Below are 22,678 nucleotides of genomic sequence, written 5' to 3'. Positions count from 1 at the left end.
CACGTCCTCGTACTTTAGTTCAAGTAAGGCAATACAACAACGGGCAGAGCCTCAGTTCAACCAGATAAAAAAAATAATATTCTTCACAAGACTTAAATCACAATTTTTCTACTAATTAAGCAATATGACAGAGTCTCGCAGAAAAAACGTTATTTACCTTGGCCCTCAGGGAACTTATACACATCAAGCGGCGCTGCAACAGTTTGATGATCACGACCAATTTGATCTTATTCCAGCGAAATCAATTCCGGAGTGCCTTGACGAGTTGGAAAACAATCCATGCATTCATTATGCTGTCATACCATTGGAAAATTCCACTAATGGACAGGTTGTGTTCTCATATGATTTACTGCGGGATAGAATGTTGAAGAGTTTGAACCCTGATACCTCGAGTAACAGAGTAATACCACCACTACAGATCATTGCCGAGCAATATGTTTCCATTGAACACTGTCTGATATCTAGAGAACATCTTACTATGTCAGAGCTTGGAAAGTACAAAATTATCAGGGTGTATTCACATCCACAGGTATGGGGCCAGGTAAATCAGTATTTGAAAGAACTTCAACAAGAATACCCGAATACAACTTTCGAAAAGCTAGATACGAGTTCGACTTCTGAAGCTGTAATAAAAGTCATGGACTCGAAAACAAATGAACACGAAAATGTATTGAACTTAGCCATAGCGAGTGAATTTGCGGCAAAATTAAACAAGGTCAATGTACTTCAAAGAGGAATCAACGATCAACTAGGTAATACAACAAGATTTATGGTTTTCAAAAAACGAAAAGAACAGTCGCCAGCTATGAAATGTGCCGGATCTAAGGTCAATCTGCTAACATTCACAACGAAACAAGATGATCCCGGCGCATTGGTTGATGTTTTGACTGTTTTGAAGGATTATTCTGTTAATATGTGCTCTATCAATACCAGACCCTTCAACACAGTGACGTTAGAAAGGAAATGGCAATATGTCTTCTTCTTGGAGTACTACGAAAATAACGAAAATATCGATTGGACAAAATTCTATCAGCAATTTGGATCATACTGTCTTGAGTGGTGTCTCTGGGGCACATTTTACAGGGATCCAAGATACTACAACTAATGCTCAACTAATGTAAATTGTTGTTATAATCCTACATCATTTTTATACCATATACCATCTGTATATATATATATATCGACATACACCACAGCGGCTTGCACTATCATCTCCCCACCCTAGCTAATTTCCACGGCTGATTGTCTAAGGGGCACACATCTCTCGTTTTCAGCCATTTATTGATGCAATGCAAATGGAAAGCATGGTTACAAACTCCCCATGCTGCTACACATTCAGTATCTGTATCTGTCATCGCTAGAGGCTGGCACGTTATGCAAGGTTCCATTATATGATTTCTGCAGATAGCACAGTTATCCACAGCTATATCCCATGACCAGAAGGCAACAGCGGTCCACTTCTTGATTTCAAACTTCTTAGGCTTCTTTTTTGGAGTTTGTTCAGCCGCCTCTGTGTTTACTTCACCAGGAACAGCCTCAGACCCGGCATCCTCTAGATCTACATCCATTTTATCCATCTCACTCATCGCAAGCTCAGCAAATCTTCAAATAGCTTGAACTGATCCTATAGATGGTGTTATTAGACACGTTATACTCTCCAACCCTGCGGTTAGTATTGATATATAAACCTTTCATGCCCGTGCGCAGCGATACTAAAACTATGGGAGAGCCTTTAAAAGTTAACCTTCAAAGAGAAGCACCGATGCTGAATATGAGATTTTGGTTGGCGGCAAGACAGAGCTGACACAAGTTTAACGTGCATTATTTCTTAAGCTGTTTTTTACGATGTCTAACGGTGAAACTAATGAAATCAGCTCTTTATATCCAGCAGCTCCACCATATATCACCTTCTTCACGGACGAGAATATCAGCCAGCTAGCTGAATACCAAAAATCAGTAAAAAAAAATGGAAACGGCAATGGCAATGGCAATGGTGTGGATGAGATTACCTGTGCCCTGGACTATCTGATCCCACCGTCTATGCCATCAGGACTGCAGTACAGAGCGTTCGGCAGTGTATGGCACGTGAAGGATCATCTCCCTGATCTAGAGACTATGGGATTGACCCAGCTGTACAAGAAGCCTGAAGATGCCACCGCTGCAGGCAGCACGAGTTACCAGTACAAAACTCAAGAACTCAAGAAACTGTTGAAATCACTCCTTTTGAACTACTTGGAGCTTGTCGGTGTGTTAAGCATCAACCCGGAATTGTTTCAGCCGAAGGTGGAACACATTAGAACCATACTCGTCAATACACATCATTTGCTGAATGAATACAGACCTCACCAATCCAGAGAATCTCTAATCATGCTTCTCGAGGAACAGGTGGAGTACAAGAAGAAAGAAATTCAAACTATAAATCAAATCTGTGCCGAGGTACGTGATACGTTAGTCAAGATACAAGATTCGGCCGTAGAGACCACAGCGGATTAATCATAATCAAATTTTGACCCAAATTGTCCCACCATCTGATGCACGTTTGCACTATTTTTCTTTTTATCCGGATTGGATTTTTTTTTCATGTCGATCTTGGTAAATTTTTTGGTGGACAATGCACGGAGGGGTCAAATTTACACAAAAGAAATGATGATTTTAATCGATACTGTTAAGAGAAAAAAAAACTCTCTATGCGTCACAACCAGTCGCGCCATATCACTTATAGATAGAGTTTCTGGGGGTTTGGAAATTCAAATATATATCGAATCAGCCAACGAAACTTGCAATTCGGCTTAAGAACTACTTCAATAATTTTCTGCTTCCGAGTGTGTCTGTCTTGGACCTCTAAGTAGTTTTATCTACGTGGAAAGAACGAAGTGGAACCTAGTACATCTTTCGAAGAGCAATACGCGTTGGTATACGTGCTTTCTAGTTTGGCGGCAGTTTAGTGGACGAGTTAATTGCCTTTTACCATGAGTGGTACTTCCTTGAATGGATCGCTCAAATCGAATTCAACTTCAGAGAACTCTTTGTTTTCTTTGAATAAGAAAGTTTACTCGAATCTATTACTACAAAAGTCAAGTTACTACTATGCAAATGACGAAATAGACGAAAATAACGAGTCGGACGTTCCTTTACCACATGGCTTATCGCTCAACAATCTATCAACTGAGCACTTGCCGACTCTATCCCGAGTGAACTCTCACTCGCCGTCACCGCTGACGTTCAAGTCAACGCGGGATTACAGTAGACTAATGAATGAAAGTACTGTCAAGGACTCAAAGTTTGTGTTCGTGCTCGTTGGCTTACCTGCAGTGGGTAAATCAGCAGTCTCGTCTCAATTGATTCAATTTTTGCGGAATAATCCAGCAACACATTCATTGCGTTGCACATCCTTTAATGCCGGGAAAGTAAGAAGGAAAATGAGCTATCGGAACCTGGGGATGAGATCAATGCAGCTGGCTAACAATTCTAGTGATGACCTTTTCAGTCCCAAGAACACAGAAAAGAAGGAAAAATATGCAAGGATAACATTGGACAAACTAATAAAAGAGTTGGATTCAGACATTTGTGATGTTGCAATATTTGATGCGACGAATTCGCAAGTTCAAAGGAGAAAATTTGTTTTCAGTGAGATATCATCTTACAACCAAGACATACACTCGAATTTCTCGATAATACCAATTGTTCTTCAAATTACATGTGATGATCAAAGCTTTGTCAAATTTAATATACATAATAAAACGTTTAATGAGGACTACTTCGATAAACCTTACCATTATGCTATAGCAGACTTTGCAAGAAGACTGAAAAATTATTGTTCTCAATTTACACCCTTTTCTAAGAATGAATTTGCATTGTTGGTGGACTCCTTTGACACAAAAGGTTTGAATAGCGGTCTTTTTGCTTACAACATAATTAATTCGGGGTTGGTTTCTACCACTAGTATTAACAGCAGGCACTTACCTGCAAATTGTTCCGACAAGGTAATGGAAATGATAATGTTGGCAGAGTATTTTGTTGAACATTATGCTAGTCTTTTTGGCTCATCCTATATTGAGAGAGTAAAGGACTTTTTCAGTGAACAGAAGCAAAACCACTTAAAGTTAGGCTCACTGGATTACTTTTCTTCGTTAAGTGCAGTTCTCGACGAGAACTATTTTATAGAGTTGCAAGAAATTTTGGAGAAAAACTTGGGTAAATAAAAAAAAGTGGATAAAGATGTTTACAAAAAAAACAACAAACAATTTTAATGATTTTATGAGGTAACTTCTGTTCTTTTTTATGTGGTGTCTTTTTATTATAGAGCTTTCACCACCGTGTTATTAGTGATACGATTATATATATGTGTTTTATTTATAATTGATCCTTATTTTAAGATGAATCATCGGGAAGAATCAAAAAGAAGGATTTTAAACGCTCAGTCCTGGCAAACTCGAGGTTTTTGAAGTTGTTTCTAAACCAGGTAGAGCTGATATACCGTTTGAACTTGCCATTGACCAATTGGAGGTTGAACTACTGGTTGTATCGGTGTTCAAAGGTGGTGCGGCTCCATTTTCAGTTTTCTCCCTTATTGCATTAATGCCATTGTTTATTCCCAAATACCAGGCATTTACTTTCTTATTATTGTAAGTAGGATCATCGAAGGCATTAGGATCAAAGGGTCTCGCTCTTGTCCAAAATCTAATGGTTCTATCCTTCGAAGCACTTGCTAAGATATGCCCCACCGGATTATATGATAATGATGTGATACATTTATCGTGTGCATAAGGGATGGTATGCGTTGGACCTGTAGTATTCTGTGACAGATCAAAATTTTTCAACGAACCATCATAGCTAGCAACGGTGAACATCGACTCATCAATTGGATGCCAAAGCAATGTCATATAATCGACGTCATCTCGAGCAACCATCAATTCTCTCAGACTATGCCTTATATCAAATACTCTGCATGATTTGTCTTTCGATATTGCGACTAACAGATTGCCTCTGGTAGGTTGAAACTTGGTCTTCAAAACTGTATGTTTAAAATTCAGCAACGTCGATATACACTGACCAGACCTCGGATCCCACAGTTTAACTAGATTATCCTTTGAAGCAGAGGCAATGAGACCCATCTCAGGATGCCAGTCACAGCTTTTTACCTCCCAATGATGACCCGATAGCACTCTTTCTTCTTGACCATTACTAAAATTCCAAATTTTTAAGATGTTGTCATCGGAACATGTAACAAATTTCGAATCATTACTACTAAATGCTATATCTCTAATACATTCGGTATGTGCTTGATCTAGCTCCTTCACCATATTGAAATTTGGCTGCCAGATCTTGATTGTCCCATCAGAATCACCGCTTATCAACCAGTCGCCCGCATGTGAGTATTCCATTGTAGTCACTGCAGAGTCATGAGCCTGCATGATACTTTCAAAGTTGAATGAAGACCCATTCCATAGGGAAAATTCACCACTATACGTTGCAACTACCAGTCGTCTTCCCTCCGGCGTCCATTTTAACGCCGGAATTACGTGTTTCACCTTGTTAGAACTGAGATGAGTAAACTTGTTCGGTATATTAATCACTCGACCATTGTGATGATATGCTGCTGGGGGCATTAAATCTGACGTGAATGTCGTTTCGGGTTGAATAGTCGGAAGTGGCAACCCATGTTTTCTGTAGTAATATAACTTCTCATACGGCGAGCTAACATCCACTGTCCTTCTTTGAGCCAAGTAACGCTTTTGAGAATGGTCCTGGCTGCCAAGATCATCCATATTGACACTTTTGTTAGAATTTTAACGCGGCCTATCGTCAATGTGATATTTCTTGCAAAGGCTCTTCAAGAATCAATTAAGAACTGTTACCGTTATTGATCACGTGAAAGAAATATGATCTGCCTATATAATAGATGCGTTCCATTCTTAGAAGGGGTTCACCACAAGTGAATACTAGCCCCTCAAAACGAACATTTCTGATAGTTTAAGCTTTACACAAAATCCTTTTATTGTATAACTTTTGTCGGTAGTGCTCAACTAACGTACAATTCCAATAATGGAGAAGGTAAAATATTTGAAAAGAAAGAAAGGAAAAGATGCTGGAGACAGAACGTTAAAAGGTTTATTTGGTTTTCCAAACTTTGCAGTTTGCTCCAGTTTTCGTTTTACTTCCGTCCATAGACTTTCACTCTTTTTGTGCCATTGTGGGCCACCTCTGATGACAGATGTCATTGTCGATCCCTAGGTACAGCTCTTGGAAATTTTTAACATCGAAAGAGAAAGCATGCTAACCTAATTGAGTATGCTTGCGCATATGGTACACTAAACTTGATAATCTGGCGTGCTCAGATGACATCTTCCAGAAATGGCTGGACGCGTCACACTGACACAATTAGAGAAAGGTGTCAGAACACAACGAAATTAGAGAAACAGAACAAGCTTGGTAGATTTCTTCGGAAGGTTTTTTGAGAAACTTTTTATACCGAGAGGTGTACACAGTGTTGTTTTGAGATGCCTGGATCCTTGCCATATGTGGCTGTTATATTTCACTCCGACTCTTGAGAAACGACACACAGATACGATGTTGAATATGGGAAAGAAATCTATCAGGTATTTCTCCCTTGAGATCTGGTTGAGATCGAAGAGAAAGTCACTAAACAATTGAGTATAAATAAGCTGGCATAATGCAGTAGTTTGAGCTCTATTTTTTTGGCGGATACTGCTCCTACAGACATATAATAATAACAGTACTATCATTGTAAAAAACACGATAAAAATAAGTTTCAAGAGATAATATCCTTTATATCTTTCAATTGCCATGTCTAGCATTTACAATAAAAAAAACCCAGAGGAAGACGCAAAGGAGGGTCTGTCTAAGGAGCTGAGTGGCGACACCGTTGATTTGCCAAAGGACCTCAGTCCACACTCGGACATGCTAACATTAGAGAAAAGTCCTTGCCTCTTAAAACCGATTTTTCTTTGCGTTTGCATTTCTTTTGGTGGGTTCATGTTTGGTTGGGATGTTGGGACTATTGGTGGTATTACAAATATGCAGAGCTTTCAAGCATATTTTGGTACAATCACCGACCCTGTCACAGGCTTGAAACGATTTCCTGACTTAATAATTGGGCTGCTCATTTCAATATTCAATATTGGTTGTGCAATTGGTGGGTTAACGTTAGCGAAATTGGGCGATTTTAAAGGTAGAAAACTGGGGATCATTGCTGCCATAGCAGTATATTGGGTTGGTTTGCAGCTGCAAGTGATAAACCATCAAAAATGGTTACAATTTTTTTTTGGAAGAGTTGTTACAGGTTTGGCAGTTGGTTCTACTGCTGTGTTGATACCCATGTTTATATCTGAAAGTGCACCCACTAAAATAAGGGGGTCCATGGTTGTATTATATCAGCTGATGGTGACCTTAGGTATCCTTGCTGGTAATATTATCAATTACATCTGTCTAAAATCTTTCTCGTCGCAACCAAATGATAATAGACAATGGCAAGTGCCCCTGCTTTTAGGGTTTGCTTGGTCAGTGATCATTTTAGTAGGACTTTCATTCACTCCAGAATCCGCCCAATATTTAATGCTGAAAAGGAATGATGTTCAAAAAGCAAAAAGATCGTTTTCACTCATGAATGGTATTGATGAAGAGGATGAAAAAACCTATGAATTTATTGAAGAGTCAATGAGAGAAAAACAAGACATGCTTAAAATGGGAAAGCAGCAAGGAATCTTTGAATTTATCACTGGTAAACCAAAACTAGGATTGAGGCTCTTAATAGGCGTCTTGGTGATGACTTTCCAACAGTTATCGGGTATCAATTATTTTTTTTATTACGGCACGACAATATTCGAAAGAGCTCATCTAGATCCTTATCTCACGCCGATCGTTTTGTCCGGGGTGAATTTTGGTGCTACTTTTGTCGGTATTTACCTTGTTGAAGCCCTTGGAAGAAAATCATGTTTACTACTGGGGTCAGTAGGGATGTTTTGTTGCATGATGATTTATGCTAGTGTTGGGAGTTTCGCACTAGAGTCGGTTAGCTCGGCAGGCATCATGACAGCTACCACATGTGTTTATATTTTCTTCTTTGCCACAACCTTGGGACCAGTAACGTTTGTACTGGTATCAGAGCTTTTCCCAATGAAAACAAGAGCGACTTCTATGGCAATTTGCTCTTCTTTCAATTGGTTGTTCAATTTTGCCATATCCCTGCTCACACCAACAATCACGTCTAAAATTGGTTTCCTTTATGGGTACTTTTTTGCTGGATGCTTATTCTTATCTGCGTTATGTGTATGGATATTAGTACCAGAAACAAGAAATAAAACTGAAGCAGACATAAACAGGATTTACGAGTGTACCAACAGTGAGTAATACGTTCAGTGTCCGGCAAGCGATTAGTTCAGCATCAAGTAATGCTCTCAGCATAGAAAAAATGGTTGAAGTCTTAAAAGAAAAAGAAATCGAGCATGACCACATGCGTTCATGAGTAGATAGGTATGTAAAGTATATAATTAATAAACACATTTAAAAGTAAATATTTTTTTATTATAGCCCATGGATAAAAGTGTCACTGACATTTTTCGATTTACGTAAAGTGTGCTAACCTAAATTAAAAGAAAAAAGCTATTTGGCGGGTTAACAGAAGGAGACAACTATTCGGGTTCTAATCTAGCTTTGAAATAGTGCCATTTATGTGCATGATCACTCGCAGATGAGCAGCAACTCGCTTTCTAGAAGTCAGGCGTCTTCTTCTTTTGGTAGAAGCGACTTTAAGCCAATTTCTGCGGGCAGATCTTCATTTCGTATTCATCATTATTCGAATGGGAATCAAGTTCCATCCATGGGAAGCTCTCCAAAAGCAAGGACTTCACCCTGGTCTTCATTTGGCAATAACGGATTTCTCAATGAGGGAAGTTGGAGGGAGTCCCATTACGGGGAAGTCGATACATCCACAGAAGCACCTGCACCTAGAAGACAACAGAGACCTAGCGTACCGAAGTCATCTGGTTTAATATATCATACAAAGGCCAAGAAGGAACTTGCAAGCATCGACAAAATAAATGATCCATCTGTTCATGGATTGGTTTGTGCAGGAAAAGCCCATTTGGGTTATTATAGGTTTTCAGAAGAAAATCATTCCATCACTTGCACGCATGATTTCATGACAACAGAGAGCTCAGGGCAGCAAGGCTCCTTTTCTCCCATTATAAAGAAAAGAGGAAGACAGACAAAACTGAGTACTATTGCCGACGTAAAAACTGGATATTACAGTCACAAGAATTATGCTGCGATATGTCACAATTCGACTGTGGTGTCAGTCTATGATCTGAACAAAACCTCTTCATTAGAGAATCCACTAGTCACTACTCTTTCCGAACATGTGAGATCGGTGAATTGCTTCGAGTTTAATAGTGTTCAAACGAATTTGTTAATAAGCGGTGGTCAAGATGCATGCGTCAAGGTGTGGGATCTCCGATCTAGCGGTATGAACAAAGGTAGTAGGAGTGACGTGAAAATATCTACAGCGTCTGATTCTATAAGAGATGTTAAATGGATGCCAATTCAGAATTATGCTCACGTAGGCTCCCCACAAGACGTGAAAAACGGGAATAATGCAGGATTTAAATTTGCATCGATACATAATTCAGGAATGCTTCTTCTCTTTGATCTAAGGCAACCAAATCAAGTGGAAAGAAGAATAAATGCGCACACGGGTCTGGGACTCTGTCTAAACTGGCACCCTAGCTGTGAATATATTGCAACCGGTGGCAGAGATGGTAAGTGTTGTCTATGGTATGTCGGCGACAAACCTCAGCATGACACAAATCCACACTTTCTTCAGATGTCCTCAATGTATACACCACATGCTCTGAATACAACTGGCTCAAACAGTTTAGCAGTACTGCCCGAAGTAACGATAAATACAGGGTTGCCTGTCACAAAGTTAAAGTTCTGCCCCGGCTCTAACACAAATGCACTCAATGCTTCGCTTGCTTTATCTTCTATGAATGAGGAAGCTGCTGTAACCGTTTATTCTCTGGCAAGAAAATACATTCCAAAACATGTGCTTACAACTGCTGCACCATCCTTAGGTTTGGTTTGGTGGGACGATAAGCTCATATTTAGTGTTGATAAGGACGACCACATAACTGGGTGGAATGTGCAACAGGAGCCAACCGTTTTAGATAACCTTTCGCGATGTACCACAAAATGGAGAGACATTGGAGGTAATGGTCTACTCTTCACCGATCAACAGAAAGGTGGGTATGACGTAGAACAAACACCTGCAGTGCTCCTTGAAGATAAAAAAAATTTGAGTCATAAGGCAAGTATCTCCTCCGTCACTAATATTAAGAACACTTCCAGATTTATGGAGAGCATGAAAAAAGGAATGAGTCACACCAATCTGCCATCCTTTTCAGCTGACAGATCTTCATTACTGAAGCCAGGACATTCTTTCAGTGGAAAAAGCTTGGGGCCAGGCTCTTTGGGCTTATCACACCATAATTCAAGTGTATCATCTAGTCCTTTCAATTTTGCGAGCGATGCGCCTGAATTGAGAAACATCGAATCTCCTGCCGTTGTTACACTGGATCTACCTCTTATTTTGAACTCAATGAGATTATCTCGTATACCAGCGCAGAAGAGTAAGTCCCTTTATCCGGAAGCATCTGCTATTGTGGAGTCCCCTGTCAAAGTTTTCAAATTTTTAGCGAGAGAGTTGGAGTTCTCTTATAATCATGCAAAAAGACAAGGAGAAGCAAAGACCTATAACCAAGAGGCGTCTTCCAATGATGAAGAGATAAAAGAAGATCTCATGGAACGTTATGGTCTTTCAGAAAATACCACTTGGGCCGCATTGGTGAACAAGAAGAATGAAAGCGACGCTAGCAGGAATCGTCACATTTCAAAGGGCACAGATTCAAAAGGTATTGATTCCAACGCAGAATCAATTTCGAAAAAGGAAGATGCACAAAATTACGAAAAAACATCGGAGTTGCGGAAAAAGAAGAGTGCTCTGACTGAAAGCATCAATGATTTAACATCAGTCGTTCAACAGAAAATCGATCTTCTAATGGAATTGATTCCGATATGTACCCATAATGCCTCAGTTTACTCATATATTGATGATCTACCAAATTTCAAAATATGGCTACTTGTAAGAGATTCACTATTGTGGGACTTAAAGAAGATGAGCACGGAAAATCCAGCTATACCCATTGATGATTGCAATACACTTCCCATTCAGATGCAGGAAGTTTCACGAAATGCATCAATCACAGCTGATGACAATGATTTAAGTGAATCAGCGTGTGAAAGTGGCGCCACAAGTGGAATAAATTCATACGTAGAAGATCTACCGCAGGCTCTTCGAGAAAATTACAACGAGTCATTTAAGAAGAAGAAGTCTTCAGAGATGGTTTCTGATTTGAAACGACAATTTATGGCTGAAAAAGTTGCAAATACAGAAAACCAACGCCACCTGCATCACGTACAGGATAAGAATTCGAAGAGTTGGAAGGAAATTGAAGATGCGACTGAAAGAGGTGATGTTTCGAATGTTTACGACGGTTCAGATATTGAAGATGACAATGATACAGAACCAATCAGCCTAGGTGAAGGCGACGGAATCCCTATATTGGGCAAGAGGCCCCATCGTCTCTCTTTTATAGATACTTTCATGACAGATGTAAGATCACCGGGTGTTCCAGAAAATGAATCATATATGAAAAGCAGGCATGCTCTTTCGTTAAGTCACAGCAGTCCAGTAAGTAAGATGTCTTCACTTCACAGTTTAAATCCTCATTCAACTTCAACAGCACTCCCAAAAAAAACCGCCGGACTTATGGCACTTACAGGATCCCCCGACCTGAAGAAACCGCAGTTGAGCAAAAGCAAACTCTCCGAGTTTGGGCAGTTGCTGGCACGACATCGATCGAGTGATCTCTTACAAGATGATTTCAATTCCAAAAAATTTAAAACAAAATCTGTTATACCACCTTGGAATACCAAGAAATTAATGAAACAACTTTACGAACAAGCAGCAGAAACGGGGGATGTTTTGCTTGCGGTAAATATTCTACTGCTTTTTCAAAATGTCTACCATATAACTACTACAGATATTGTGAAGAGTTCTTTAGCGCAATTCACAAAAATCTTACACCAATATGAGCTATTTGAAATTTCTGCTGCAATATTAAAGTACTCTCCATGGGATGATATCATGCACACGGAGGGGGGCCAATCGTCAATTCAATTATTTTGTGACAAATGTGGCACTCTAATAATGAACGAAAGCTCTAAGGAGAAATATACATTAGAATGTCAAAAAGTTGGTAATGATGATCCCATGAAAAGGTTTGGCTATTGGTACTGCGATGCTTGTAAAAAACCAAATACTCTTTGCGTTGTTTGTGAAAAACCACTAAAAAATCTCTGTATGGTAATACTCGATTGTGGACATCAGGGTCATTTGGAATGCTTGCAAGAGTGGTTTTTACAGGAAGGCATGACTGAATGTCCAGCCGGTTGCATGAATAACATCGGTATTTGAAAAATGCATAAGTGTATAAAAATATATTCGAAGCTTTCATAAACATCCGCAAGTCTTTAGAAAATCTTGTATAATATCCCAATAGCCGGGCTGAATAATTGTGTCATTATGAAAACCTAACGGAAACTCAAATACGCGCTTTTGAGTACTGGGACAAAGATTATACAGCTGCTTCATATGCACTGGTGGTACTATTTCATCTTTGAGTCCTCTTAGAAACAAAAATGGGACTGTTGGATCGCATTTTGTTATCGCAATCTCAGAATTCCAGACTTCATGGCACATTAAAGCAAAATATTTTAACCATGGGAATACATAGGGTATAACCTTACGTATACTCAAAAATGTGTTCTCCAAGACGACAGCATCAACTAAATGCTGGTATTTTGAGGCGATATAAATGGCGTTGGCACCTCCCAAAGATCTACCATAAAGAACCAGCTTCTGTGTCTTATGGAATGGATCAGAAGACAAATGTGACATGACGCAATCTGCATCCATTTTCAAACCTTGTTCACTGGGCGACCCTTCTGAGTGACCGTAACCCCTATACGAGTACAGAAATACGCTTGTGCCCAATTGACGGTAGAAAATATCAGCAATCGGCACAAAATACCCAATGTTCCCTGCATTGGGACACAGGATAATAACAGTAGCAGTGCTATTCTCTTTCTGCATATCATACGCCTCAATTTTAACATTGTCCTCTGTCGTCAGTACAACTCGCCGGTAGGGCAAATTATAGCTCTCTGGTGTATCCACAAAATCTCTAGCTCCCTGCGCCCATGATGGATACACTAGCTTGTTCTGAAATAGGTACAATGCAGCAAACGATATGGTAGAGACGGCAACGCATCCCTCAATTATCATTTTTGCAATCTTTATTAGCATGGATCGTTCTTGGCAACAACAACGCCTCAAAAATGACGCATTCGCAGTATTAAAAGACGTGAAATCCCACAAGCTAAATGGCAAAGGCAACGTAGCAGAGTACAGATCTCTGACTTTCTCTCAAGTGTTTTATCTGACAGCTTTTTACTAGTCCTTTACCGAATACCTTTAAAAAATTGCAGCGGGTAACATTTGGCAAAATGGAAAAAAATTTTTTGATGATCAAGGTCTGATGGAGTAGAGAGGCCAGGCCGCAAGAACAAAGTGAAATAACGATAATGGGAAAGAATGGAGGTTTATACAAGGATTCTTGTTGAATTTTGCAATTTCTTAGTGTATTGTGAAAATCCATTGAAGTATACGGAGAATGTCTGTGGAAGAAGTTACACAAAAATTTGAAGAGACTGTTTCTGTCGACGACGAAGGTCCAAAGACTGTACTCTCGGGTACGAACTTCGATGTTAAACATCCTTTGAATACAAAATGGACGCTTTGGTACACTAAGCCAGCCGTTGATCCATCAGAGTCATGGTCAGATCTTTTGCGTCCGGTCACTTCTTTCCAGAGCGTGGAAGAGTTCTGGGCAATCATGCAAAATATACCAGAACCTCATGATTTACCAATGAAATCGGACTATCATGCATTCCGTAATGATATTAGACCAGAGTGGGAAGATGAAGCCAATGCCAAGGGTGGTAAGTGGTCTTATCAGGTCAGATTCAAGAAAAACGATATCGATGAACTGTGGTTGAGAACTCTATTAGCTGTCATCGGTGAAACGATTGATGAAGAAGACGCTCAAATAAATGGTGTAGTCTTAAACGTCAGAAAGAGTGGTTACAAATTTGCATTGTGGACAAAATCGGAAGACAAAGAGCCACTGGTTAATATTGGTGCGAGATTTAAACAAGTATTGAAGTTGACCGATGCTGATCATATTGAATTTTTCCCACACTCAGCTGCAAATGAAAAACATCACTCACCATCCATTACTTTGTAAACCATACCCTTTGGAGAATTTAGGTAAATAGGAACGTAGTCGTGGCTAGAGAACCTATAATTGTGTATACAAAATTGAAAAAAATCCGTCTTATTTTTTTTTTTGAATTACTGATGTGTATATAAATAAAAATCTTGACCACTCAGATTCCCATGTCGTGAGATATGTTCCATCCATCGATTACACCTTGGAAATAGAATCCGAGAACTGTAATGATGTAAAGAAGAATCAGCATTGATCCTTTGAAATAATTTGACTTGCCTTCAGCATATAGATACGTGAACATGAAAACGCTGGCCATACAGGCAATAAGATCCCAATTAGGGAAAACTAATGCAAACATGCTATCTCTTATAGTTATTGTCGAGTGGTCCACATTCCAAGTGTACAAAATCGAGTAAACCACCAAAGCTGGAATTTGTAATAGACAAACCTGTAAGGCGTAGGCACTACCAATTTCCATTGATAGTGCAACGTTACCATGAATAGCAAAAGATATGGCATTCAAAAATTCTGTGGTGTTGGGAACAAGTGCAAAAATTGTTAACCCCAAGAATTTTGGATTTAAGGAAGGTATATCCTCCAGAACAGTATCAACACAGGAAACCAAAATTTCAGCAATAATAGCATATGAAATTGTAGCAAATAATAATACAAAAGTCGATTTACCTCTTGACCAATTTGGTGATTCATGACCACCATTTTCTTCTGCAGATTCCTGCTGCGAATCTGCATTTTGCTCTAATACCCTACTACTTGATACGTCCTTTGCTTGGTCACTAATTGGCAGCTGCCATATCACCACAGCATGTGTTCTAAGAGTAAACCACAACCCAACAATGTATGCTAAAAAGAGTACAATTGCGCATGATACGGAAATTGGCTCCAAAACTTGCACATACATTTTGGTGAATTTTAGTGGTGGGCGTGAGAAATAGCATGTTTTCTTAGACATTGCCATTGCGACGTTACTTAATGACAATGGCATGATATTTTCGTTACAGTTAATTTCATAACCACCATAAATTTGGTAAAGTATTGTTGGGACGAACATAACAATCATTGAGAATATCAGCATGGCAGACGATACACCAGCACTGGCGGGATTATATCTCTGTGTTTTCCTATTGAGTGCTCCTCCGCACATTGACAGCCCTGGTAGGAGTAACACTGCACCTAAAATAGATCCGATCATGGAACCTTCAACTAAAAGACCCTTTCCTTGTTTTAATGCAACGCAATACAAAAATATTTCAACAACTGTAGAGAAGAATGCATTTATAACAGCACCTAAACCCATAGAAGTTTGAGCAGAAATAGAAGCAACAGCTTGTCCGATGTAAAATGCTAAAGGTATTATGGAAGCTAAGCATAGTGCGAAAACTGTTGTATCATGATTTATCCAGCTTTTTAATCCTAAATATTGTTTCAAAAAATAAAAGTCAACGATGGTGAAAAAGACCAAAAACAAAAGATTGACGACAATAATATTGGTACCATCAACAGTAAATTTATAATAATGCCAGCCAGCGCATCGGAAGGTACAGAGCAGAACATTTGTTTTTTTGATTTTCATAATAGGAGTTTCTTGGTTAGTGGTATTTTTGATGGATTTGAATCCCATCGCCAACGGATGTCTTCTGATATGATACAATAGATTCCAAAGTATGTTGCTCATAGGTATGGTAAAAACGAACAACCAAGTAATCAACGTTAAAATCAGTACAAAAGGTTGAAGCACCAAATGAAAGCAACTGTAAAAGACAATTCTACCCCATGTCCATTTACCTCTACCAAAATATCTTCTGTGGGCGCTGCCAGCATTGTTTTCATCGGTGCTATCAAGATATTCTTCATTGTTTTCGGTATCTCTCAAGATTGGCGTTGATGTACCATGGCGTGAGGATGTTTGATTTGTCGCCGATAAATGTTCTCTGATCGAGCCATATGAAGGATGCTGCAACACAGTATTATTCTTGCTGTTGCTTTTGTTGATCAAAGAATTCGAATCTTCGGCCTGAGATCGATGAAAGAATAATCTATTGCTGTAAGATGTAGCCCAATTATAAAACTGTTGAGCACTTATCCCCTCATCCCTATCTTCTTCTAGATACTGCTTTTCTTGTGTGAGGTAAACTATTTTACCGAAAGGCCAGAAGAGATACTTAGCAAGTTTGAATAGAAAACTTGCATATTGTCTTGAAGATTTGGTGAAAAACCCGAATGTACATACAACTGCACCCACACAGTAGCAGAATGAAAACAAAGCTAGACCCATAGTGATGCACCATATTATGTTTGTTAGTTGAACCTGCCAAGTGATTTTTTTCAACGTAGTTTCATGAATATCCTCTGCCGCGACTTTCTGTACAGATCTTTGTTTTTTATATAGTGCCGGTTTCCATATCCTTATACCGAAAGGATGCGTCTCGTTGATTGCATCCTGTCTCTCCCTCAACGTAAAAGACTCCAATGACGATGCATTTGAATGCCTATCGAATCCCCTTCCATCCTCTGCATCTATATTCTGACCGCGGCGAAGGTAGTCATCAGGATGTTCGTAATCCTCACCATCATTGCCATGCGACTCGCTGTTGTTGTTGGAATTGTCTCGATTGTGATTACGCTCACGGTCAAGAATCGCGAATGTGTACGGATCCACCTCCGACTGCCCCGCCGTCTTGCTAGGAGATTTGACCGCCACATCTTGCTTCGAAGAATTCTGAGGCTTCAGTGCCAGCTCTGAAGCACCACCACTCGCACCGCCACGCTCCTCGTCGCTGATGCCGGTGCCGTTTTCAGTTCCACTTGGCCCTGCCGCAGAGAGTGTTGGCGTAGAGTTCGAAATTCCAGCATTCTGATGGTTCTTGGTCTTGGCGCCATGCAAGGCACATTTCAGCCCATCATGGAGACCTTCCAAATACCTTATATCATGTTCAATCTCATCTGGATCATCATCTACACTAAAAACCCGGTACACGTGATCCGTACCTACATTGTTATTATTGTTGTTGCCCACATGATTACTGCCTGTACCTGAATTGCCACCACCTGCTCCACTTGCTACTGTGCCATTTGAGTGCAATGCGTACAGAGGTCCATCCTTTGGCATCCTCAAGCTTTGATTACCTCCATGATACTCCTTTCTTCGATACCGTTTAAACTGCCATCGAGTTTTTAAAGGTCCATTTCCCTTACCTCCTTACTCGAACAAGGCCGGGTATTCAGAAAAAGTCTTAGTTCAGAGTTACCCAGACTTGTTTGTATTTTTGCACAGTTTCGAGACGCTTCACAGGGAAACTGTTCGAGAATGGCTATGCTAATTATAAACAGATATACAATAAATGATCAAGTTTATAGCATAAGGAGACGTTTCAGGTTTACGAGAGCTATTGGATGGTAATATGTTAAAAGGATATTGTTTTGCGGTCCTCCTGCTCCTCAGAGTGGTAGCAGGTGTTGTGACGACATCGACTGTTACTTTAACAAACGGCGTTGGTGTTGTAATAACTCAACTTACCGTGTTTGACCCGGCAACACAGACTGGAACGACACGAACGGGCACGGCAACGGGTACTCTCACCGGCACAGCTACAACTGGCACGGGAACAGCTACAACTGGCACGGGAACAGCTACAACTGGCACGGGAACAGCTACAACTGGCACGGGAACAACTACAACGGGCACCGGCACAACTACAACGGGCACAGGTACGGGTACGGGTACGGGTACGACTACAACAGGTACAACAACTCCTGGTGTAGCAGCCACTACAACTAGTTCATCTGCATCATCTGTTCTCAGTTCCGGCTCGGGTGCAAGCACGAGTTCGAGTTCGAGAACAAGCTCAGGAGTTGCTACACCCCGCCAGGATGGAACTAGACCTGATCCATCTACAGACTTTACGGCTCCACCAGACGAAGCGGTTACTACTTTATCTATTGATTCATTCGTCACAATTACAGAAGGCACAACCAGAACCTACACGTCTTCAAGAGGAAGAACGAGTGACATGTGGGTTACAGTCGTAAGGGGTGGGCACACGGTTGTTGTGCAAACCACTTTTGCTCAAAGGTTCACATCTCAGTATGCTGTTGAAGCCAGACCTAGTTCGGGATCCATAGGCTTAGGAACTATCAGTGGAACCATTGGGCAAGTGAGATCAGATATGAGAGAAACTGTACGTTACGGCAACGCCCCAAGAATTTTCTCAATTGGATTGTTGCCATTGGCCTCTACTTTCGCATTCTTGATTTACCTTTTTTAACCGGATTTAAATTAATGGGGGGTCCTATTTTTTTTGTATCCTAGAAACATAGAAGAGTACATATTTAAATAAAAAATTGGCTATATGTTTACTTCAGGCATACACTGATTCAACAGCTTTTTCAAAAATATCCAGCCCCTTTTCAATTGTTTCATTTTCAATTGTTAAGGCAGGAACAAACCTAGCAGTGCTCTTACCGGCCGTAATGACTAAAAGTCCCAGTTCTCTGGCTTTTGCAATTACTCTGGTGGGTGCTTCAGAAAATTCAGCACCAATAATCAAGCCTTTACCTCTGATGTCTACAATTTGTTTTGGAAATCTTTCTTTCAATTTCAGCAAGCGTTCTTGGAAAAGCTGGCCCTTTTCTTCCACTTGCTCCAAAAATTTCTCATCAGCTATAACATCAACAACGTACTTGCTTACTGCACATCCCAATGGATTGCCTCCATAAGTGGTACCATGATCACCAACTTTTAGTGCATTGTTTATCTTTTCGTTAACAATTGTTGCAGCAATAGGAAATCCATTACCCAAAGCCTTTGCGGTAGTGAAAATATCTGGATGCGCTTCCTTTGGTAGATAAGAGTGAGCCCATAGCTTACCGGAACGACCTAGACCACATTGAATCTCATCGTATATTACAACAACGTCGTTATCTTTACAAACCTTCCTTAACTGGATTAAAGTCTCTGTGGGAATGGGGAATATTCCACCCTCACCTTGAATTGGTTCGACAATCAAACCGGCTGTTTCATCCTTTTTTGAACTTATGAAATCTGTCAATTTGGTCAACTCGTCATTGACGTTCAAAAATGTTACATTTGGCACTAACGATCCGAAAGGTGTTCTATACTTTGGATTGGATGTTACTGAAAGAGAACCCATTGTACGACCATGGAAAGAGTTTTCGAAGGAGATTAGTCCCTGTTTTTTTCCATTAATCGAAACACCATGCTTCTTGGCAAACTTCAATGCTGCTTCATTAGCTTCAGCACCTGAGTTACACAAGAAAACTTTAGAAGCATCGTACTGGCCACCGAATTTTCTTGTCTTCTCGATCAATTTTCTACTTAAATCCAAACATTCAGCATTGTAATATAAATTAGAAGAATGGATCAACTTTGAGCCTTGTTCAAAAAGAATCTCTGCTACTTTTGGATTTGCGTGACCCAATGCAGTGACAGCAATACCGGCTGTAAAATCTATAAATTCCTTACCGTTGATATCATCATACAGTTTGGCATTGGATCCCCTCGTTATGCACAGGTCATCTGGCCTAGCATACGTAGTAACTTGATAAGCCTTTTCATCCAGGGAACTCGAAATTCTTTTAATCAATGTCGAAGACAGATATCTCTTGAACATAGTGTCACAAAGTAATTAGTGTCGTCTATACTATTCTATTGATGAACTTTTAGCGATTGATCGCAGACAATTGCACTTAAGAGTCAATTTTTTTTCAGATTTCTCATCTTTCAAACATGGGCTGCCTTTTTAAAGTTGATAAAATTTTCAAAAATGCCTTCCAAGAAAAGAAAACGGCAATGATCAACATGCATAGAATAAAACAAAATGACTCAGCAAATTAGCGGTCAACTTGTATGAGGATTATTCAATCAGCAAATCGGAGTTTGCAAGCAAGTCAAAATTGCTTAAGTCTTGTTCTATTGTACATAATAAGGAGCTTACGTAAACCTAACGAATCATTGGTTCCATGAAAGATACTTTGGGTCTGCTATCTTTCTTCCTGAGAGTAGCCAAAACCCAAGAAGCACTATTGCAAATGCAGCGCAAATGCAACCACCTATCAGATAAACCACACCTAATGAGTAGTTTCTGCTTCCAATGCTTGAACCGTGGGTCATGTACACAGCTTTCTTACCATCGAAGTGAGCTACAGGCCAATGTAATCCGATATCCAGCTGATATTGACCTGCTGGCAAGCTGTCATTTTCGTTTCGCCTGATAAGTTTCGCAAATTTATCAAAGGCTGCTGGTCTCATCCAGTTTTGGAATTCTTCCCAATTGTTAACATCCGGCATGTTGGTTTCGTTATATCCGTTGGGATATACGCTTCGCCAGTATGGCGGAGGCACCACTTCCGTATGGTTATAGTGTGTTCTACCGAACCTTTCTCTATCTGTATGCCAATTGATTCCCTTGTTTGTCAAAGAGTAATTATTACTTGGATCTTGAACATTTGTCAATTGAAACGGGAACGAATCGTTGAACATTGAATTGGCAATCAAGCCGCAAGGATAAATCATATTATCGTCACTGTCACGACCTAAAACTTTACAGTTGATACCGGCATTTTCATGTATGTCGGCATAAGAAGCTCTTCTACCTCTTATCTGATCTTCACTAAATGAAAGAACATAACGTCTGTGATTTGCTGCGAAGTTTTCAAGCATATAATTGACATAAAAATCGCTGGTTATTTCTTGGGGTGTTGTGAATCGTATTTGACAAGTGCCACTTTCCTCGGACGTGTCCGTGGGATCCGATACATACCTCCATTGAGGAGCAACATGAGACGTCGTGTTACCTGTAAAAATCAAGGTATAGCGATCGGATGGCATATCCGACCATGTATTCCCAGTTGGTGCTTCCTGAGTGCAGTTTTGATAGTATATCGTTATTTCACTAACCTTTGATGAGATGGATAGCAGGCACCCACCAACAATAACGCAGACAACCGCCACGATTAAATAAAGCGGTACAACAGATTTAGGAGTCAATATGGGATTCCATGCTGCAATCCTCTGCTGTGTGAAATTTGTGTCCTTAGGCCTCCTGGTCTTGATATGTTTTGGCTGCTCCTCCTCATCCTCAAATTCGGAGGCATCTAATTCGTCTTGCTCCTCTTCACGTGGACTCTCTTTCTGTTCATGATCTTTCTTCCAAAACGTACCCACTTGGTTTAGATTGAAACCGACCATTTCTAAAATCACCAGATACCTCAAACGCGGTTCAACTGTTCTTGTCCTGGATTCTCAACAAGATTATATCATGCTTCTTTATTCATTAAGGCTTGTTTATTGATTTTTTCATCACCTCGCTGTGCCATGGAAAAACCCGTGCTTGGCCGTGTTTCACTGGGTGCGTTATTATGTGAAACTGAAAACCATAACTGAGTGGATAGGACGCCGTTTGACGGAACTTGTGTGAATTTTATATTAGTGACTCATCATCAAGTCTATTCTATCTTACTGGACTAGAATCTAATATTAGCATGCTGCTGCAGAGAGTTGTTTGCACGCGCAGGAATTATTCTGCATCAATTACAGGGAAATAATATTCCTCTAACCCTCCTGTAAGGCTCGAATACCATCTAACAACTTTCCCGGAGGCTGCCGCGCTCTCATCACTGATTCTGTACTTGTTGGAAGCAAGCTCGTATTAAGTATGGGATGTGAACTTTATTATTCGTCTGTTGTCCTTTCGTCAGAGCAACACCATTACTTCAACAATGGACATCAAAGTACAAAACTAGATGCAATTGTATCAAAATAAAGGAATTGCGTCTAGTTCAAAACTAGAACCGTTGAAAAGCAACGAGAATTATTACTGGAAGGAAATTTGACTCTCTTCCGCGTCGGATGCGAGTATTGCATATACTTGTGAAGGTTAATGCTGCTGTGATTAGTCCCTGATCTTTTTATTTTTATCGATAACCTAATGTAGTGACTTTCATGAAGGAGTCTTGACAATACTCGGCTACAAATCAATGCTATAGCGGGTGATACATACAAAAGCTTCGACTTTGCTTACCTCTTTACTATATTTTATACACGGAGTTTAAAAGTTTGTATATTAGAAGATGACGAAAAGTAAAAAGTTCTAAATGCCAATCACTTCTTTTTATAGGAGAATACTGAAGGGTGATACTCATGCCAATTTAGCCGCCGAAGTTTTTAAGTCACCCGAAAAAAGCGCTGATCAAAAGAGAACTTTTCTACTGCA

General features: G+C 40.0%; 13 protein-coding genes across 13 annotated transcripts; 7 read left to right on the top strand and 6 right to left on the bottom strand.

Annotated features, from left to right (window-relative positions):
• Positions 1 to 124: 124 nt before the first annotated feature.
• Positions 125 to 1,105, top strand: PHA2 (prephenate dehydratase PHA2; the record flags this gene model as incomplete). The annotated part of the gene is made up of 1 exon (XM_037289519.1): positions 125 to 1,105. One exon carries the CDS (start codon positions 125 to 127, stop codon positions 1,103 to 1,105), a length of 981 nt encoding a protein of 326 aa, XP_037145414.1.
• Positions 1,106 to 1,208: 103 nt separating this feature from the next.
• HRT1 (SCF ubiquitin ligase complex subunit HRT1) lies at positions 1,209 to 1,586 on the bottom strand (the record flags this gene model as incomplete). The annotated part of the gene is made up of 1 exon (XM_037289518.1): positions 1,209 to 1,586. One exon carries the CDS (start codon positions 1,584 to 1,586, stop codon positions 1,209 to 1,211), a length of 378 nt encoding a protein of 125 aa, XP_037145413.1.
• A 259-nt stretch (positions 1,587 to 1,845) lies between these two features.
• Positions 1,846 to 2,493, top strand: MED7 (mediator complex subunit MED7; the record flags this gene model as incomplete). Its single annotated transcript, XM_037289517.1, has 1 exon — positions 1,846 to 2,493. One exon carries the CDS (start codon positions 1,846 to 1,848, stop codon positions 2,491 to 2,493), a length of 648 nt encoding a protein of 215 aa, XP_037145412.1.
• A 476-nt stretch (positions 2,494 to 2,969) lies between these two features.
• PFK27 (6-phosphofructo-2-kinase) lies at positions 2,970 to 4,202 on the top strand (the record flags this gene model as incomplete). Its single annotated transcript, XM_037289516.1, has 1 exon — positions 2,970 to 4,202. The coding sequence occupies one exon, from the start codon at positions 2,970 to 2,972 to the stop codon at positions 4,200 to 4,202; it is 1,233 nt and encodes a 410-aa protein (XP_037145411.1).
• A 207-nt stretch (positions 4,203 to 4,409) lies between these two features.
• Positions 4,410 to 5,768, bottom strand: PFS2 (cleavage polyadenylation factor subunit PFS2; the record flags this gene model as incomplete). Its single annotated transcript, XM_037289515.1, has 1 exon — positions 4,410 to 5,768. One exon carries the CDS (start codon positions 5,766 to 5,768, stop codon positions 4,410 to 4,412), a length of 1,359 nt encoding a protein of 452 aa, XP_037145410.1.
• A 1,039-nt stretch (positions 5,769 to 6,807) lies between these two features.
• On the top strand, positions 6,808 to 8,370 carry HXT14 (Hxt14p; the record flags this gene model as incomplete). Its single annotated transcript, XM_037289514.1, has 1 exon — positions 6,808 to 8,370. One exon carries the CDS (start codon positions 6,808 to 6,810, stop codon positions 8,368 to 8,370), a length of 1,563 nt encoding a protein of 520 aa, XP_037145409.1.
• Positions 8,371 to 8,710: 340 nt separating this feature from the next.
• Positions 8,711 to 12,553, top strand: RTC1 (Rtc1p; the record flags this gene model as incomplete). Its single annotated transcript, XM_037289513.1, has 1 exon — positions 8,711 to 12,553. The coding sequence occupies one exon, from the start codon at positions 8,711 to 8,713 to the stop codon at positions 12,551 to 12,553; it is 3,843 nt and encodes a 1,280-aa protein (XP_037145408.1).
• A 36-nt stretch (positions 12,554 to 12,589) lies between these two features.
• HG535_0F01920 (uncharacterized protein) lies at positions 12,590 to 13,444 on the bottom strand (the record flags this gene model as incomplete). Its single annotated transcript, XM_037289512.1, has 1 exon — positions 12,590 to 13,444. One exon carries the CDS (start codon positions 13,442 to 13,444, stop codon positions 12,590 to 12,592), a length of 855 nt encoding a protein of 284 aa, XP_037145407.1.
• A 367-nt stretch (positions 13,445 to 13,811) lies between these two features.
• CDC33 (translation initiation factor eIF4E) lies at positions 13,812 to 14,444 on the top strand (the record flags this gene model as incomplete). The annotated part of the gene is made up of 1 exon (XM_037289511.1): positions 13,812 to 14,444. One exon carries the CDS (start codon positions 13,812 to 13,814, stop codon positions 14,442 to 14,444), a length of 633 nt encoding a protein of 210 aa, XP_037145406.1.
• Positions 14,445 to 14,586: 142 nt separating this feature from the next.
• Positions 14,587 to 17,556, bottom strand: VNX1 (calcium/hydrogen antiporter; the record flags this gene model as incomplete). The annotated part of the gene is made up of 1 exon (XM_037289510.1): positions 14,587 to 17,556. One exon carries the CDS (start codon positions 17,554 to 17,556, stop codon positions 14,587 to 14,589), a length of 2,970 nt encoding a protein of 989 aa, XP_037145405.1.
• Positions 17,557 to 17,848: 292 nt separating this feature from the next.
• KRE1 (Kre1p) lies at positions 17,849 to 18,712 on the top strand (the record flags this gene model as incomplete). The annotated part of the gene is made up of 1 exon (XM_037289509.1): positions 17,849 to 18,712. The coding sequence occupies one exon, from the start codon at positions 17,849 to 17,851 to the stop codon at positions 18,710 to 18,712; it is 864 nt and encodes a 287-aa protein (XP_037145404.1).
• A 93-nt stretch (positions 18,713 to 18,805) lies between these two features.
• ARG8 (acetylornithine transaminase) lies at positions 18,806 to 20,077 on the bottom strand (the record flags this gene model as incomplete). The annotated part of the gene is made up of 1 exon (XM_037289508.1): positions 18,806 to 20,077. One exon carries the CDS (start codon positions 20,075 to 20,077, stop codon positions 18,806 to 18,808), a length of 1,272 nt encoding a protein of 423 aa, XP_037145403.1.
• A 338-nt stretch (positions 20,078 to 20,415) lies between these two features.
• Positions 20,416 to 21,654, bottom strand: LEM3 (Lem3p; the record flags this gene model as incomplete). The annotated part of the gene is made up of 1 exon (XM_037289507.1): positions 20,416 to 21,654. The coding sequence occupies one exon, from the start codon at positions 21,652 to 21,654 to the stop codon at positions 20,416 to 20,418; it is 1,239 nt and encodes a 412-aa protein (XP_037145402.1).
• Positions 21,655 to 22,678: the final 1,024 nt, after the last annotated feature.

Source organism: Zygotorulaspora mrakii, chromosome 6, assembly GCF_013402915.1.
Source record: "Zygotorulaspora mrakii chromosome 6, complete sequence".
NCBI lineage: Eukaryota > Fungi > Ascomycota > Saccharomycetes > Saccharomycetales > Saccharomycetaceae > Zygotorulaspora > Zygotorulaspora mrakii.
Note: the sequence above shows the minus strand (reverse complement) of the source record. Positions and strands in the feature narration are given on the sequence as shown.